This window comes from Thunnus albacares, chromosome 17 (assembly GCF_914725855.1).
Source record: "Thunnus albacares chromosome 17, fThuAlb1.1, whole genome shotgun sequence".
NCBI lineage: Eukaryota > Metazoa > Chordata > Actinopteri > Scombriformes > Scombridae > Thunnus > Thunnus albacares.
The window spans coordinates 3,542,467-3,561,127 of record NC_058122.1 but is presented as its reverse complement, the minus strand read 5'-3'; the positions used below and the strand labels follow the sequence as shown (position 1 = coordinate 3,561,127).

The following is an 18,661-nucleotide window of genomic DNA, read 5'->3' as shown; positions in this document are numbered from 1 at the left end:
AATGTCTGTGCATGATGTATCTGCATTCAAATATAAAATGTTATGTGCAGACATAAAGCTGACAGTGTGAACTACTTTTTTGAGAACTTTTTTTTTTTGTGTTGAAACAATTCTGTTTGTTTACAGCACCACAGACATTTAGAGTGAAGGTGATTTTTTTTTCCCTTCCAGCCATAGAGAAGCATTATAACCTCAACATTTCAGAAATAGACAACACAGTTATTTTCCAGTCATATAATATTACATGCAGTACAATACAGTGATCTAACATTACAAGTGAAGAGGACACACAGTTGAAGAAGAGATAAACATTAACCCCTTTTGCATTTTCTCTCTTTGCATGTTGTCTCCTCCTTCTGCATTCCCGCCCAATTCACCCTGTTTCTCCACAGCCTTTGACCTCCGCCTATCGACCCATCCCCCCAAACCCACACACACACACACACACACACACACACACACCCACCCACCCACCCACCCACACCCACAAGGGAAGACTGTTGACAAGGTCTTGTGATACCATTGATGGCAGTGTTAGGAAGTGCAGGAGTACAAACAAAAGAGTCATTTCCTAATTTGCCTTTCTCCAAAGTGTACTAGAGGAGGAATATATATGCAACAGTAACTATTTACTCAAGTACACATTTGAGCTACTTATTTACATTTTATGCTACTTTGCACAATTACTCTACTACATTTCTGAAGGAGATATAATACTTTTGCTGCTGCACTGTATTTATTTGACAGCAAGTTATTTTACAGATTAAGATTTTCCATTCAAGACATATTATAGATTAAACTGGCCCACAGTATATGAAATAGTTCAAATTAGAGGAGCTGCAATGATTTATCTATTAATGGAGTAGTCCATCAACAGAAACATATTTTGATTATTATTGTCATTTTTCTAATAAAGATGCCAAACATTTGATGGTTCCAGCTTCTTAAATAAGAGAATTTCCCACTTTTCCTTGTCCTAACATTATAATAAGTTTAGTATATTTGGGTTTTGGACATGTGATGACATCATTTTAGCCTCTAGGAATTTGTGATGGTCAGTTTTTCTGTTTTCTCATGTTTTAGAGAATAAACGATTCATTGAGAGAATAGTTGTCAGATTAATCAATTATGACAATGACATGTCAGCTCTACAACATGAAAATGCTACTTATACATTATTGCATCAGTAATAATAATACATTAATACAACTTTTAACAGTGTAACACATTTTTCTGCATTGTGAATAATTTGACTTTTGATACTTTAAGTACATTTTTCTTACTTAAGTGACATTTTCGATACAGGACAATTTGCTTATGTGCAACATCACAGGACAGGTTGTGAACAGCCAGTTCACATGTTGATGAAGCCACAAAACTATAGTTGTAATTATTTTAGCCACCAGACCATGAAACTCTAAAACCTGCTGCACCTTTTGCAATTTAAATTGTGAACATGTAGCGGACTCTTATGTCAGAGCACGCCAACTGAGAAAGACAGACTTTATATTTGGATGAAAAAATGAAGAATTCCCATCGGACAAAGCAGTTTTAGAGAAGATATAAACAACACAGTATTTCTCACTTGTAAAGATTGATATTTTGGAGATGCGAGGTCTTCCGCCAGACTATCTGAGTGTCCATGTGAGGATTATATATGACAGAGAAAGGAGGAAATAAGAAAAGACAGTAGACAGGTTTTTCAAGGACACGTACTTCTGTTAGGGGTTGAAGCAAAGATAAGGAGACAGGATTTTCCAGGTAACAACAGAGGAGGGGGGTAGAGGGGGTGGGGTGGGGGGTTAATAGGAGAATGAGGAGGGAAACTATGAAACCTTTTGTGAGGAAGTGATTTTTTTTCTTTTGGACCACAGAATATGGACAGTGACTGTGAGTGGGCTGAGTCCATCAGTCACCACTATATTGTCAATTCTCTGCTTGCCTCTGTGAGAAACAGAGCATTTTCTTAAATCTAAGAAAAAACACAAGTCACAAGCTTGACTTCTGACTTATATGATAAGGTCATTAGATCTGGTCTTGATGAATAATTCCATTGGTGTCCAAGAAAACATCTAAACTTCTCAGAGGTGTGGTGCATGGCAGTGACTGCAGGTAACAATATTGGTGTTATTTTGCAAAAGGATCATAATGCCATCGGTCAAACACTGATGTTATTTATCACTGGAATGCACATGAAATCAAGTTGATGCTGCCAGGAGACGTGTGAGCATAATTAGAAGTATAGGGGGGGATGTAGACGGCTTTTATTAAGAAAAAAAACAAACAAAAAAAACATTAAAAACTTTTTTCTTCACTTCACCATTGGACACTCACACTCCTTTCGTTCTAAAAGCCTCAAAATCTGTTGGCCCTTATGTGGTTATTTGACCCTTGGAAACCCTGGCCTGTGACCTCACCAGCTCCCCCGTGACCAGTGTGTGTGTTAGTGTGAGTGTGTGTGTTTCGTAAAGAAAGAAAGAAGGGGGGTTGGGAAGAGGAGTTCAAGCCATCTCAGGACAGTGAGAAAAAAAAAAGGGAAAACTTAACTTGTATGTTGTCAAGTAGCTGGGTGGAAGACGTAAGAAGGCAGAGATAATGACGAGAGGGAATCTATAGAGGCTTCACAGCAATAAACAGAGGAAATTGGGAGATTTCAGTTGACTATAACAGCAGTGTAATGTGTCTCTACCATTCAAAAGATCATGAAGCTATATTAAACCATGCTGAAGCTGTTATAATAGCATAATTACAGTATTGCTCTGTGTTCCCATTCTTCTACTTCACACTGCACTTCAGGCAGTTTAATCTAATAAGAATACTGCTGTGACTAAGATGTGTCGTGCTTATGGTTATAATGTTGGATGTGATAATTAGATAATGTTAAGATGAATAGGATTTAAAGTACAATGTTTATTCTCTTTCTTGATTATTTTCTTTTCTATTCATTTTCAGGGCTGAAACATACATGTTAATACAGATATATTGAAATACCATCAAAGTTATTATGAAAGCTATAATAACTTACACCAAGGGCAAATATATATGTAGAAAAAAACCATGGATACCAAATAAATTGAGAATATGAGCTATGTTAGCACTATTTAATCTGATTCACTCTCAGCCAAACATGGAAACAATGGCGGATTTCTTCCTATATACAGATGAAAAAAAATAGTTATGCTTTTACGATAAAAATGTATCATTTATGAGTATCTTCCATTATGAGGCAACAGTTACTGTACAGCCATTTGAGAGTTTGGATCCATTTTGAGAGCATAGGAGCCATTTTCTAACCAAGCGAGCGCGCTTGAGTGCCACGTTGCCTCCGGGCGTGAACAGTTTGGCTACAAAGTCTAAATTGTCTCTCTCACAGAGGAAAGAACCTTTCAAAAACCCAATTAGAGACATGTCGAATTTTTACCAACACAGGAAAGCGTGAGATAGGCACACACTGCACGCACAGAGCGCAAATGTGAACCACAGCCAAACTCTGTAGGCTGTGTGTGTGTGTGAGTGTGTGTGTGTGTGGGAGAGGCAGGCCCGTGCATCAGTCACTGCCTCCATTTTGAGAAGCCTCCATCCACGCAGAGGGGCGCGTGGTGTGTGTGGTGCTGTAGACTGCGCCATACTGCCATTTCCTCTGCGCCCCCCACACACAAATATGACAAAACGGACAAAACATGAAGCTATATGCTCCTGGTTGGGTGGGGCGAACACTGCTGAAGTTGTATTTTAACTCTGAGCGTCGCCTGTTGGAAGCCATGACCCTTGTGAGCAAGTTAAAAGCACAATAATTGTATAAGTGTCTTAAAAGCAGAGGGGCGGTGCAGTTTAACGCAAACTAAGAGATTCCCCGCCCGTCTCGATACAGCAGCCTGGACTGTGTTGTAGTTACACGGTGCCGCCGCCATATATGATACATTGTTTCAGTTAATGGGGCTCTGGGGCAACAATGTATCACAGTGACTGGATGGGTTTCCGCAGGTTGCAGTAGCAGCGCCCTCGCGGCCCCTGAAACAAAATGGGGCCCTGGACCTTTTGTTCCGCCGCCCCAAACAGCCTGAGGTTCACCATAGGTCATTTATGTAACATCAGGACTACTAACTTCTTTACCACGCATCATATTCACCCAGAGGGCGGGAACAGCAGAGAGGTGGGGGTGCTAGGCTATAGAATTAGAAGGCGGTGCCTTGTTATTTAAATTTGAGAAGTTCCTGACCACCTAGGCCTTCAGCTATTCAACACAGGGGGTGTAGGGCGACGTGAGTTGAGGCAATAAAAACATTTCGACGCCCAAAGGTTGTCCGGTCTTAGCTTGTAGCTTACACTACTGAGTGGTGAAGGAAGTCTTGTCTCTCTATACTATAGCCCAATCTTCGCTTGCACGAGCTGAAGCGCATAAAGCGCATGTGTGGCTACGTCGTGTTACATAAAAGCCACGGTGCTGCACACAAACTGCCCCGCGCACACATACAGTACAGTACAGTACAGGATGGCGCGAGCACAGCGCGGAATTAGGGGTCTCGGGTTATGTGCCTAGGCTCGCGCACATACACACACACACACACACACATACACACGCACTCACCCTAGGATGAGAGGGGGATGCCCCCTCCCCTTCCTTCTCTCTCTAACCTACTCCAAATAGACCACGTGGTTTCCTCTTTGCAAACAAAAAAAAAAAAAAAAAGAAAAAAAAACGTGAATTGGACTCGGTTGGAGGGGCGGCGTCACCCATCTGCCGGCAGCAGGCGGATCGCTGAGAGAGGGAAGGGTAGAGATCTAGAGAGAGAGAGGAAAACATTTCTCCCGACCTGATCCCGCCATAGTTTTTCCCACTCTTCCACCATAGACCCATCATCAAATCCACCCAGTGCAACCCACCTCCTCCACAGTGCGATAGAAAGGCTGCTGCTTTATTCGCCTGCTGGGGCCGGCTGCAAGTCAAGGGATTTCATTTCTTCTCCTGCTCCACTTATTCATCTGGATTTACAGCTAGAGTCAACGTTACCATCTATTTTTACACTTTTGAAATCTCTTTTTTTATTTTAGTTTGCCGCCGAGAATTAACATTTGTTTCGTTTTGTATTCTTCTTTTAGATCTTGTTTCCTTTTTAGATATTCTTGCCTTCTAGCGTAATTTCCACTTTCAGTTAGTGTGGCAAGTGTGACAATATCTTGTTGCGCTATTAACAAATTCAGCAGAGAAACTTTTTTGCTGGCTTCGATTTCAGTTATTTTGAGCTTAGTTTTTTTTTCGTTTTTGGACTTGGAAAAACAATTTCCACCATGCACAAGCTATACATTGGGAATCTAGGCGAAAGCGTGACTGCCGAGGACTTAGGAAAAACCTTTGACGACCACAAGATCCCATACTCCGGACAGTTTCTAATGAAAACCGGCTATGCGTTTGTGGATTGTCCGGACGATCACTGGGCCATGAAGGCTATCGAGACGTTTTCTGGTGAGTTAAGGTGGACTACTGACCACCAAAGACCCTCTTCCACCTTTAGTTTCATTCATTCTGAAGAGAAGCCGTAGACACCGGTGTATAACCACGAGTGCATGCCCATATTCAGCGGTGTGCCCCAGTTTCACTCTCCGTCCACCTCCGAGGCTCTTAACATGAACATGCTGGATAAAAATAAATCCACACAATTATTTAACTGATGGCAACTGAATGAATCGTGGTGTGTGTGGAGAGCTACACGCCCAGGGGAGCCATTCAACTTTTGCAGGGGGAGGGACACACGTAGTGTAAACGTAAAGCTATACAGTAAAGGCTGAGCGAACGTAAAGCACTAGCTTACTCCACAATATTGCTATTAAACGAAGGAGGTGATTTACAATGCTGTGATAATTGTGGCTCGTCCATGTCAGCCCCAAATGTGCATGTGAGTGTGGTATTGATGTGTAGCACTCTCCTGTGATATAGAATGAAGCCTTGCTGGCTCCCCTCCCCCTTTAAGCCGGCAGTCCACTATGACAAAGATAGAAAATATCTTACCCTGTCTACTTACCGAAACAGGCCTCACACCAGCACCAATCCAAAATTATCGACAAGCTGCAACATTATTGTAAAAGCTTGATTCAGACGACGGCGTCAGTGATTTTTAGCCCATTTCTCTGTATTCTCATGATTTCCTACATATGTAACGTGAGGAGCCAAGGTCGCCATGCCAGTCAGCTCCCTCTGCCTTCTCTACATGAGACCTCACCAAACACCAAAACTCCCAAGACACAGTGCTGTTGTACAGCATGTGGACTTTAAACCGTTTAAAAAGAAACACCGCCAGTCACAGAGTAAAATAATTATTCGTATGGTTGTCACACTGTATCTGTGAGGCTTTGAGGAACCCATTATAGAGCAGAAAGTAACATGCTTACACTGTTCACTTGTTCCACGACTTTTCAGCAGGCTAGTGTTTTTGAGTCCTCTGAACCTGTCCGCCTCTCATGTTCTTCTCAGCTTGGTTTCACCTCTTTCTTCATTCTTGAATAAGTCGCAGGCTTCAAAAGTTAGCTGTTAGGGGTCCTTCACTGTAGCAACGCACCCCGAATACAGGATATTCCCACCATAGGCCTGTAATAGCTATAGGCCTATAAACAGTTAGCATGTAGCCACAGTGTGTCCTGAACCTCCGCTCTTTTTATTTTTCAGGTAAAGTGGAACTTCAGGGGAAACGTATTGAGGTCGAGCACTCCGTCCCCAAGAAGCAAAGGTACTAAACAGCATTCAGCACTGTGCCACCCCTCCCCCTCCTCTCCAAGACCCCTTTTCATGTGTTGCATCACCTTGTTCAGGCCTTTCTTTAATGGAGTTATTACTGAATATAAACATTTAATTGATTAATTTGCAATAAGTGACATAGGCCTATTGAAATGTCTCCCTTTTGTTTCGAGCCACATGGAGGCTGTTTCCGGCGCTGTAGCAGCTACTTTGGTTGTGTTGGTGTGACTGTGTGGAGCTTCAACTTTGTCGGCCATTGCTGTGAAACTGAGCTGTCACAGCTTTAGCTGTAGCTGCCTGCCGTGCTGTGTGGTGTAGTTGGGTTGTTCTCCTTATTTGAAAATGCTGGCGTTGTTTGAGTGCTGTTGGTGAAACCAGTTAGCATGTAGAGATAATATTCTTCGCTAAGTCATCACATTAGGCTATAAGCACGTCCTATAGCCTGGCAGGCTGCAGGGCCAGCCTGTCATGGAGCCCGCAGTTTTTATACTTTTAACAGGATTTACAATTACACAGGAAATTCTGCATTTGGGAAATGTATTTATTGGTTATTTCATGGTTACGTTTGTCAACTTTTAAAACTCTGTTTTTGGAGTGCATAGTTCATTAATAATATTTGCTTATACACATTGTTTCCATACATGTAGCTTTCGACAAAATTGGTGTAGTGTGTGTGCCTGTGAATGTTTAATTTAAATTAAGCTCTGGCTGCAAATCATTTAAAAAAAATGATACTATTCGTTATGACGGATTAACGTTCAACTAAGTCTAATAATTATTTATTGGATTTATTTCTGACTTGGTAAAATATTTCCAGCAAAAGTGTAGATGTTTCTGTGTATGTGATTTGAGTCCTAATAGTTTCAAAAATGTTAAATAAATGGAGCACACGTCTTCTGTGAAATCTCACTGTTTTTTCGTAAAAACACAGCAGTGTGTTTGGAGTTTTTATGGATGATAATTGTAATATTTTTATATTAGTTTGAGCTCTTTTGTTTTTGTATCCAGTTGTGAAATTAAAGCAGGATAGTAGCGTGAATATTTGCACATTTGGTCCATCGTGACACCAAAGCATTTCATGGAAAAAAGGAAACCTGTAGTTTAGATTTGTGTTTTTTATGGAATTTCCTGGGTCCACAGGATAAACTGAAGTCCACTGTAGATCAGCTGCTCTGTACTAGGAGCCAGACTTGACCTGCTTTAAACAGTATTATGGAATTCGCCTATAGACCATCATTCATGCCTGTAACCTTTGGCACAGATACGAGGTGAGCAGTCAGCACAGCTCTCCATGTTCCGCCATTTGGCCACATGTGTGCGTATGTGTGTATCCCATGATCAAAATGGCCAGTGAACGTAGATCTCATTCTTTTTATTCAGTTTTGGCTTGGAATAAATTCTCACATTTTTTGCTAATTTGTATTCTTGTGTTTTTGTGTGAATGTAGCTAAATATTTGAATTTGAGCTGGTTTTGTGCGCCCGCCCTGCGCCACGAGAACAAACTAGAAATGTTGCAACATGGTTGAGGAGCAAAAATACCCACAGAGTGATCTTTATGCAGATGAATGGCGTTAAGCAATGAGCCTGAATCACGTAGTAGTCAAACTAAAGAAACAGGTCACTTGCCATGCTCAGGGAACCAACATGGCAGCAGGCTGTAATTTCTTATAATCACCCAGTGGGTCGGTAAATTATTCTGATGGCTCTGTGTTTGTGCGAAGAGCGTCCCAGACCTTCTCTGTGATAACCTTGAAGAGCCATAATGATAAAGGTGATTTGTGAGAGGGGGCCACCGTGGGTGAGCTGAAGCCTTCCGTGGCTCCACAACACGTGGTGCGTCCACGCAAAGAGGAGTCACTCCACGTCAGGCAGTGAGGGCAAAATGGCGAGGCAGTGAATGAATCAGGAGCATAGTGGAGGCTGCTGGGGCTTCACTGTGTGTCGTTCCGGGTCTGCTGAGCGCCCGGCTCGCCCTGTGGAACATCCACTGGCCTAGTTCATATGTTTAAGTGTTTCTGTTTTAAAATCAAAGCAGCAGGAGAGAATTAATGTCACGGTAAAAATATATATATTTGGAAGCCCAATCTTAAAATGGCCGTTCATACACTCAGCCAGCCAGAGGCAGACTATCCAAATTATGTGCCAAATTATTGTGCTTAAATATTGATGTCAAACATCTGCTCAGCTATACAGTGTCCGGACGCCTGTGAGATGTTTGAGTCAACACACATTTACTTAATTATTTTGTAAATGTTTAAAACATCCCAGTTGTAAAACTGTACAGCAGTGGCGTATTTATTAATGAGCGTCAATGTGAGCAAACAGACAGAGGGTTTTTTTTTTTTGCCAGAAAAAAACTGAATAAAGAATGAACTGTGACGGTGGTATAGTATTTTCAGAAATACGTATCAAGCTGTTCCTGTAATCCTTCCCTTTTTAATCTGTCTGTATTCTCGTCAAAGTCTGAGAGTATATTTGAGTTTTCAGGTCAGTTGTTGCTGCTTTGTGTGAGTGTTGGCTGCTGTATGACTTTCATTAAGTCGATCAGTTGTGGTGGATCCTTTGTGCACACCTACAATTTAAATATCTGTGTTAAAACGCCATGAAGTTGCTGTGATGCAGTTAATTCCTACATGGAACCAAACTGGAGGTGTGCGTGTGTGTGTACGTGTATGTGTGTGTGTGTGTGTGTGTGGGAGGGGCGTGTGTTTAGAGGGAACAAACCCTTTTTTTTTGAGGGGGGAGGGGGCCGCCTAGAAGTTCTAGAGTTCAATTCCTTCTTTCTATTCTGTTCAATGTGTCTTTGCTGAACCCCTGCAGGCTGCAGGGGGCGCCGGCCCTGACTGCTGCTGACCCCTGACCGTGTTGTGGACATGTACGCTGTGTGTGTGTGTGTGTGTGTATATATATATATATGTGTGTGTGTGTGTGTGTGTGTATATAAAAGGGACATGCCAGTGAAATGACTGCAGGAAGATGGAGATGGAAGGGTTTTGCGTTTCAGAGATGGTAATAATATTCATCATGAAGTTGACTGAAATGTGTGTCAGGCTGCAGAGGTTTGTGGGAGGTCAGCTAGAGTGGTAGAGGAGGTGGAGGGTAGGGGAGTGGTAGAGGAGGTGGAGGGTGGGGAGCTGGGTTGTGTGTGAGGAGGGGTTCGGGGGGGGGTGGGTAATAGTGGGGGAAGAGGGGGGGTGGTTCAGAGGGAACAAGCTAGTGGCCCTGGAAGGAAGATAACGTATAGAATGCTAGTATGAGTGAGTGTGAGTGTAAAGCAAACCTAAAACAGCAGCTACACCCACCAAAAATTAATTAAAGCTTCTACTTCTAAAACTGAGATAGACAGTGGAGGATAAACAAACAAATCTGCCTGCAAACCTTCCATTTAAAGACTATCTTCAATTTTTCATTTAGTAAAAAAATAAAAATGAAAATCTTATGGACCCAGTCTGCAAAAACACATTGTGTTGCAGCAACCAAGCACACCAAAAAATAACATTTTTCATTCAGGGTTGGTTAGAGTTGGTGTGCCAAAATAATGGCATCGGTTAATTTTAAATGCAACACAAGAAATGGTCACAGAAAATTATATTAATTAAAGAAATTTTTATATATAAAAAAACAAGTGTTTTAACACCCGTTTTACAACAGATTTAATCTAATTAAATTTCTTTTAAACAGATTTCATTAAATTTAGAAAGTTTTCATTAGAGTCTTTTGGATTTTCCCCTCTAATTAGATTTTGTTTATGTCTACAGTCATGACAACTAGACTATCAGAGCCTGACTTGTGTATTCATTTAAAAAAAAAAAAAAAAAAAAAATCCCCCTTCTGTAATATTTCCAGAGTTAGCAGTATGATTGTTTGCACTCAGTCTTTGGTTATGAAGGCAGAGGTGTGTGTGTGTGTGTGTGTGTGTGTGTGTGTGTGTGTGTGTGTGTGTGCATGGTAGTGTTATGCATACTGCTAAGTGTTCAGGAGTTGATTATGGCAAGTTCTGACCTTTGACATCAAATACAGTTGTTATCTCGAGCTGGCGGCATTCTACAAATAAAATCAAAATTGGTATGTTCTGTTGAGGAATACAGAAGGTGTGTGACTCCGCCCCCTAAATACTAGACTTGGATCTCCATAATATGTACACACTGAACTCCAGAAATGTTCCCATTTGATTAACAATATAATGTTTTAATTATATGGGTTCAGGGTGTGTGTTCCCAGTTAACCTGCTGTTTATATTATTTCCAATAAATTTCCATAAATGATTTCCATGTGACTTTAAAAAGAAATCCATCCTGTGAGACTTTCATTCACAACACCCCAAGATGTAGTAATTGCAATTTTCTGTATGTGCTAAACCTCAGTGTCAGTTAGCTTTATATAACATGGGTTAACAGGAAGGGAGATGTTATCGTATGGCTCGGTTCATCATACCTAACTGAAGCATTAAAAACAATAGCAAAGAGCACCGGATTGGTAGCTAGACTGAGAAGCTTCCAGGTAGGTTAGCATGTACAGAAACTAGCAGCTACACACCAGCATACTCCATAACAAAATACATTTGTTATGTAATGATATGATTGACAGCAAGTTAATGAATTTGTCACTTTTTCTAAAGTTATGGATAGCTTTTTCAAACCAGCTGTTGTACTCCCACCCCCCCCCTCTTCCATCCTTACTGCTGGAGCACAGTAATCTTTCTGTGTCTCCTTGTTTGGTTTAGAGAATGAACAAACCCTTTTCTCTTATCATTTGCTGTAAACACCGTACCGGACATATTTTTAACCCGATTTATTAGTTATTTACTTGATACACTTTATATACTTTTTTTTTTTGCGCAGTCAGAGCTCATCTTGTCTTCAGTTTGGATTAATTCTCCGTCACTGCAACTCAATACCTTCTGCTGCGGACGGACATTTGCAGCCAGCTAGAGCATTTATACGGCTAGTAACTGCTACTTATTCTACCACTGACTTCATTCAAAAAACAAATCACATGCTGTTTTTTTTTTTTTTTTTTTTTGCTGTAGAGCTTGATAAGAAACTTGGAGAAACTGTTGTTTCTGTTAGTTTAACAAAAAAAAAAAAAGTTTTTCATCTTTAAAACAGGAAAAAAAAAAAAATCTGCATTGGTGTCTTTAGTGTCTAGCATCGTTAGTTGTCTTATGCAGCCGGTTCTCTTGTTTTAATCCTCGTGTGTTCTAGTTCTCACTTCCACATATGCTCACACAGAAAGACTTTATTTTGTTTTACTGAATCTAAAGTAAATGTAGGGTGCTTGAATATGCATTACCAAGCCGGCTGAATACCAGTACAGCAGTTTCCCTGTGTTTTGTGTGGGTTGGCTGTGTACGACTCTGTCAGTGTGAATTCAAAAGAAGGAAGCAGATTCTGCACCTCTCATCCTGTTCTTGTTTTCTATATTCATCCTCATGATGTTTGGATGAAAAGTTTTTGTTTTTTTTTTCTGTGAAGCCCCCCTTCCATGTCTCCATCCATCCATCCATCCATCTATCCGTACATCCGTCTGTCCGTCTGTACATCCATCCATCCAAGTTCATAACAAACCAAAGCAAAGCCACTTGGTCATTCCTTCTGTCCTTCCTCTATCATTTCCAGCCCATTAGTCTGATTTGTACAAATGTATTTTTTTCAAAATACACAATTTTAGTCTTCTCAGTTGTGAATATAAGGAGATATTTCTGCTTTTTATATTTCAGCTTGTGTGGAATTAGTCAAACATTTTAGAATAACACGTACAGTAGCTCCACAACCCAGCCTGTGGTTGCTGCATGGTGCATGTGGAGCTCTAAAACGCCCGTCAACGCCTCGACCGCCATCACCTCACTGTCAGAACATCCTTCACCATATCTATTCTTCTGTGCTTCATAATGAGCCGTCTAACAGCTCATGTATGGTTCGAACAGCAAAAAGAAACGTGGAAAAAACAGACGAGGAGCCTGTCAGCGGACAAAGCCTCTATATTCAATCAAAGACTGTGACGTCACTTCCAAATGAGTTTATAGTGTTAAACAGCTGCCGGTATCCTCTATAATCCTCATCTCCTCAAAAAATCCCAGTTTAAAAATTCTAAATATTTTCTCACAATGTATCATGACGTTATATGACGTATCTGCTTTTTCCAGCAATACACCAAAGCCACTACATATATCTAACTTACTCCAAATTATTTTTTAACAGCTTCACCATTACAGCAAATAGCAAAAATTAGATACTTTGGGCGTCATCTTTATAGTCGTTTCTCAGTAATTTAGTTTGATATATTTGTAACCTCTGAAAACTATAATATCTCCTCTATGATTTAAAAAAAAAAAGAAAAAGAAAAAAGAAGAAGTAGTGAAAGTTAGAGCAAATCTCAGCTGCATGCTATGCTTCTGTAATGATGAAACCGTCATCGGGTTGCGTTATCTCAAGGTCATCAAGCTACCCTTTTTTCACAAGCTTTCAACCACATCTCAGTCTTCCTCAGCGCACAGAGAGAGCGTCAAACTACTGTTTCCACTGCATCTCAGCCCACTTCCACCATAAAACCAATATATGACACTCACAGATGCAGACAGTAGCTTTGTGGTATAGAATATTACTGCATATATGCATTAGAACGATGAATCTAACTGGCAGAACTGAATCAAGAAAAGCCCTTAAATTAAGTCACGTAAGGTCACATTAAACGCTGCAGGAAACAAGCTCTCCGTGTGCAACGCCGCCGTGGCAGATTTGCCTTTTTGTACGCATCCACAATCAGTGTTTCTGTGCTTCCTCTCACGCGAACACGCTCACCTGCAGCCTTTAGTTTCCACTCTCTAATTGACGTAATTGTCAGTTATTCAATCATGCAAAAATGTGTTTAGTTTATGAATTTGATAGCTCCCTTAGAAAAGCGTCAGTAGTTACAGATGATGAGCTTAATTGTCTGTAAAAGCAACAAGTAAACGCACTAATAACATGCTGCGCCACCATGCTATTTAGTGAACCTGCTCATTTCGGTCCATGTGGGTGTCGTCCTGGCCGACCTCACTCAGCCCTCCTGTGTGGTTCGGAGCAGCGAGGTCACTGCTGGTAGTGATTCAATGTGTTGCTCAAGGACACTTTGGCAAGATGTGTGCTTGAACCCGAGGTTAGAAAGCGAAAGGAATATATCTTTCTACAGAATCTGATCAGCTGAAGCGTGTGAGTCAAGCAACAGAATGTCTATTATTCAGTGTTAAATGCGATAGCGCTGACATTGAAAATATAAAATACCACCCAGATGATTTTTTTTATGACATCATTGTGTTCAAAACGTTCTCCAACTGTGTTTTAATAAACTGTAAGATAATGATCATCTGCTGCAAGTGCAAGCTGGGAGAACTTCTTCAAAATTCATCTTATAGAAATCGAAAAGGAAATTTTTTTTTGTCTAATTTGAGTTCACATCATACACCAGTGAAACACACCGGTCAGCATTTCAGAAATACATATGTTGACATAGTCAAAGGTCTACACATGTAAAAGGAACTGGTCAGCAGTCATGTTGTAAGGAACACGTTTCTGGTTTTTTGATTCGTGCTACTGTTTCCTCTTTCCAGTTTCTCTCATCAGTACATATGACGCTCATCTGTTTGTTTTTCTCATGTTTGTAGCTTTAGAGATTTTTTTTTTGTGAACAAGGACTCGCAGAAATATTCAGATATTTCATAAAAAAGTAAATCTCCACCGCTGTCAGTAATCAACCCCGCTGATTAAAAACGATCTTTCTCTTCTATTCTGTTCTATTCCTTCATTCTTGCATCCTCAGTTCCATTTCTGTGCGTTATGTAAAGTGTGTTGCAACTTTAAGCACACTCAAAATGTATCATGCATGTGAGGAACTCTGTGTGTGTTTGTGTGTGTGTGTGTGTGTGTGTGTGTGTAGCTGGGGCTTTCACACAGCAGCACACAGAGAGAGAGAGAGAGAGAGAGAGAGGCTCAGAGGAGAGGAGAGGCACGCCATGGTTTGTCTTCCTCTCCTCTCATGGCTGGCGAGGAGGAGGAGGAGGAGGGGATGGTGGGCGGAGGGAGCAAGGGGGTGCGACCAATCGTCTGGCAGGAGCACCTGCAAGCAGCGAGGGAGGCGGTCGCTCGTCGCCCAGACGAGAGGAGTTGATAGGCCCTGCCTCCCTGCCTGCTTTGCTCGCCCACACGCATGCTCTGACTCTCTCTCTCTCCCTCTCTCTCTCTGTTCATACTTTCATTCTCTCGTTTTCTTCTCTCCCTCTCTCTGGTACAGTATGTTCATTTCTCCCTCTCTCTCGTCCTCCCCCCTCCCTCTCCCTCTCTCTCTCTCCCTCCCTCTCTCTCTCTCTCTCTCTCTCTCTCTCTCTCTCTCTTGGCGTGTTGCCATGTTCTCTGCACCATTCCTGCCTTTTCGCAAGAGTGCCAGGAACAAGTGATAGAAATAAAGGAAGACAGACAGATGAAGGGATCGGGGGGGGGGGGGAGTGACTGAAAGATAGATGCATGTGTTTTAAATTTGACCGTCTGCGTGCATGAGGATGTCAGCTGAGCTGCATTTCTATAGAGTCTTGGACAAACAGTTTGCGAGATAGCAGAGTGTAATCTGATTAGACAGCCTGCTGCTGCTCTACTTGTTTGTCTAGCGGCGTATCTGTGGTCAGTGAATGTATGGTGTGGTTTGGTTTCATGTCCTCTATTTGCGTGAAACCATCAATTGTCTCAGAGCATAGAGCGAGACAGAGTGGCTTCAGTTCTGAGAATCAGTGAAAAGGACAGCTGTATTTTCCAGCTGTGATGTTCTGTAATGAAGATCTCTGAGCATTTTGTGTACCCAGAAGTGATGCAGGCGACTTAAAGAATAAGTGCAGTGAAAGAGTTGTGTGTCATTGCTTCGTTGCATACACGCTGTGAAGTTCCTCAACTCAACTACCTAGAAAGAAAATGAGGAAAATACACGTCCTCGTTCTGTGCAAAAGTGCAATCTGAAGCTGACATGAATCTGACCTCAGCGGTGGGAGATAGTCAGATCATGTGGGTGTCTTCGTCCTGGTAACAAACCTACCTACAGACTACCAGGAAGTATCCCTCCTCCGCTGGAAACACAGAGAGCGAACTTTATTCTAAAACACTGTAACTTTTTGAAGATACACACTAGATTTGTCTAACTGTCTGCTGAACAATGACAGAAGCTTTGAGCAGTGGTGGAAGGTCATGTTTTACTCCTTTTTTTATTCTACTTGATACTTTTTTCCCACCATATTTCAGAGGGAAATATTGTACTATTTACTCCATGACGTTAATTTCACAGCTATAGGTACTCGTTACTTTACACATTACAATTATTTAAAATATGAAACATATCATCATGGTGTAAACTATGATGCATTTCTGTTGATAGAATGTCCAACATTTTATAAAGCAGTTTAATTTTACTCCAGCTGAACCAGCTGTAGCACTAAATGCAATTTCCATGTTAATGCATCAATAACAGGCTAAGAATAATGCAATAATATAATATCTGTATAAATATCTCTCTGAAAGGGGTAATTTTATTACTCATACTTAGGTACTTTAACTCAAGTAAAAATGTAAATGCAGGGCTTGTAATGAGATATTTTAAAATTGTGAAATTTTATATGTAAGTAAAGGATTGTAGTACTTTTTCCACCACTGGCTTTGACTGACCTTTAGAATGTGTTTTTCCACAGAACAGGGACTGTGGATTTTGTCCTCTATTTCTTACAGTGTAGTCATGTAAGGATAGTATTGCCTCATGACAGCGACGCCGCAATGAGTTTTGAAGTGGAGGGACATCCACCTTTGGATGACGTAATAGGCTAGTGAACCTTTAATGTCAACTTCCTTTCAATCTCAGTCTTGCTTAATGTTTTTGTACAACTAAAATATGGTAAGAAATGCATTCCCTCTTGTTGTTAGGGTACTTTTTTTTTTTTTTTTTTTAATGCAGTGGTCCGCCAACAAGCAGCTTAAAAGGTTCAACTCAAGAGGAGCGTCCTGGCTCCTGTTAATACAGACCCTTATGTTTTTATTCTGAGATCTGTTACACTGTAATCAATCAACCAGCCAACCACTCTGTGTTTTTAATAAGGTCCAAAAGAGAATCAAAATTCATGCCCTATTAACACAGAGTCTTTAAATCCAACATGCCTACTAACATACAAATAGAAGGCACTGCAGCAGAGCAAGGTCTGCTAGACTTATTTTTCATTGTACTGAGTGCTTCTATCACTCCCATAGCAAAAGCTATTTAACTCTTTGTTCAAATCATCAGGTCCAATATGTTAGAGTAGGCTTACCGTAATACCTGGCATAGATGTTACCACTTTATTATCATTACATCTGAAAATGGGGGGACAAAAAATCTTGTTGTCCCCCATTTGTATATTTCTGTGGCCCTGGAGGAGCTTTGTCAAGCATTGAGGAAATAACCCTGATGATGTCATAGTGATGTCATCAGGGTTCACTTGGGCAGAAAGCCTGCATTACAAACTGGGGCGTAGAGTTTGAAAGAAATGGATTTTTACCACGGAGGGTGGGTCAGTTGAAAAAAAACATATCAAGTTGCATCATGGGAAATGTAGGATCCAGTGTTTTTGGAGCTTGACTCATACTAGGGATTAAAAGTCAAGATTTTTATTTTATTTATATATTTATTTTTCTACATGTACAACTTTACGGACGTGTAACACTAAAATACGGGAGTATCCCTTTATGGATGATGATTGGCAGTGAACACGCAGATTGGTTCAGTGTAAGCTGATAAAACTTTTCCATTTGCATTCTTGAAGAATAATCTGTCAATGAAAAGCTGCTGGTTGGAGTAAGAAGAGTGCAGGGATAAAAGATGGAGACTAAATAGTAAAACCAAAGGAATCTTGCAGACTTTAAAAATGCTGCAGACGTTCTGCACAATTTAAAGTTGACAAGGCATGTTCGCACAGAAAGCAAAGAAATTCTGAAAAATCACACTTTGCATGCTGAGTGTGTTTTTAAATGTGATGACAAAAGCCTGTTATGCCAGAGCCAAAATAAGACGAAGAGAGGGTGAACAAACGCTCAGAGAAATGACAACACAGAGTGGAAAGTGAAGGCGAAGGGAAAGAGGAGAGGCCTTATGTAGGTGAAGGGGTAAATGAGTCCTGTCTCTTTAAGAAGAGCCCCCCCACCCCCACCTCCTCCTCCTCTGCCTCCTCCGCCCCATCTTTCTGATTGTTTCTTCTCTCTGGTTCAAACCATCTGTCCTCTCTCTCTCTCTCTCCATCTCTTACTCTCCCTCTGTGTCTCTTGCTCTTTTTTTCCCCTCCCTCATTCTGGCCGTCTCTCGCTCTTTTTACTAAAAATAAATTACACACACACACACACACACACACACACACACATACATACACACACACACACACACATACACACACACACACACACACATCTGGGTACACGCATGACACCGGCCCATACATGAGGACGGATGAACAGCGAGGGGGAAGAAGGAAAGATCAAGAAATGAAGAGAGAAAGAAAGAACAGAGGAGGAGGAGGGGGGTTGGGGCCCAGGGGTTGGGTCTGCATGGTGGATGGGGCCCCTCATGCATATGTGTGTGTGTGTGTGTGTGTGTGTGTGTGTGTGTGTGTGTGTGTGTGTGTTAAGAGAGAATGTGTGCATGTACATGAGAGAGCGCCTCCCTTCCAGCCCTGCCCCGGTCATCATCCACAGTCATGTCACCCAATGGGAAACACTCCGATCTAAGGCGTGTGTGTGTGTGTGTGTGTTTTGTGTGCAGTTCTGCTCTGACTTGTAAAATATATCTTATTTTTTTCATACCTGTAAAAAGGATCCAGTCTTTAAAGCCTCTTGTTTCGTCAACCCTGGATTTTAGTGACTAAATCCTTTTATAAATCACAACATTTGTTGTAGATT

The 18,661-nt window shown here is 41.2% G+C and overlaps 1 protein-coding gene across 1 annotated transcript in view; it reads left to right on the top strand.

The window, feature by feature from the left end:
- The first annotated feature begins 4,354 nt into the window (after positions 1–4,354).
- igf2bp1 (insulin-like growth factor 2 mRNA binding protein 1) overlaps positions 4,355–18,661 on the top strand; it is a 64,571-nt gene continuing 50,264 nt past the window's right edge. The window contains exons 1-2 of the mRNA XM_044332558.1: positions 4,355–5,464; positions 6,662–6,722. Coding sequence (XP_044188493.1) covers positions 5,290–5,464; positions 6,662–6,722 — 236 coding nt within the window. The 5' untranslated portion in view covers positions 4,355–5,289. The remainder of the gene's footprint in view (positions 5,465–6,661; positions 6,723–18,661) is intronic.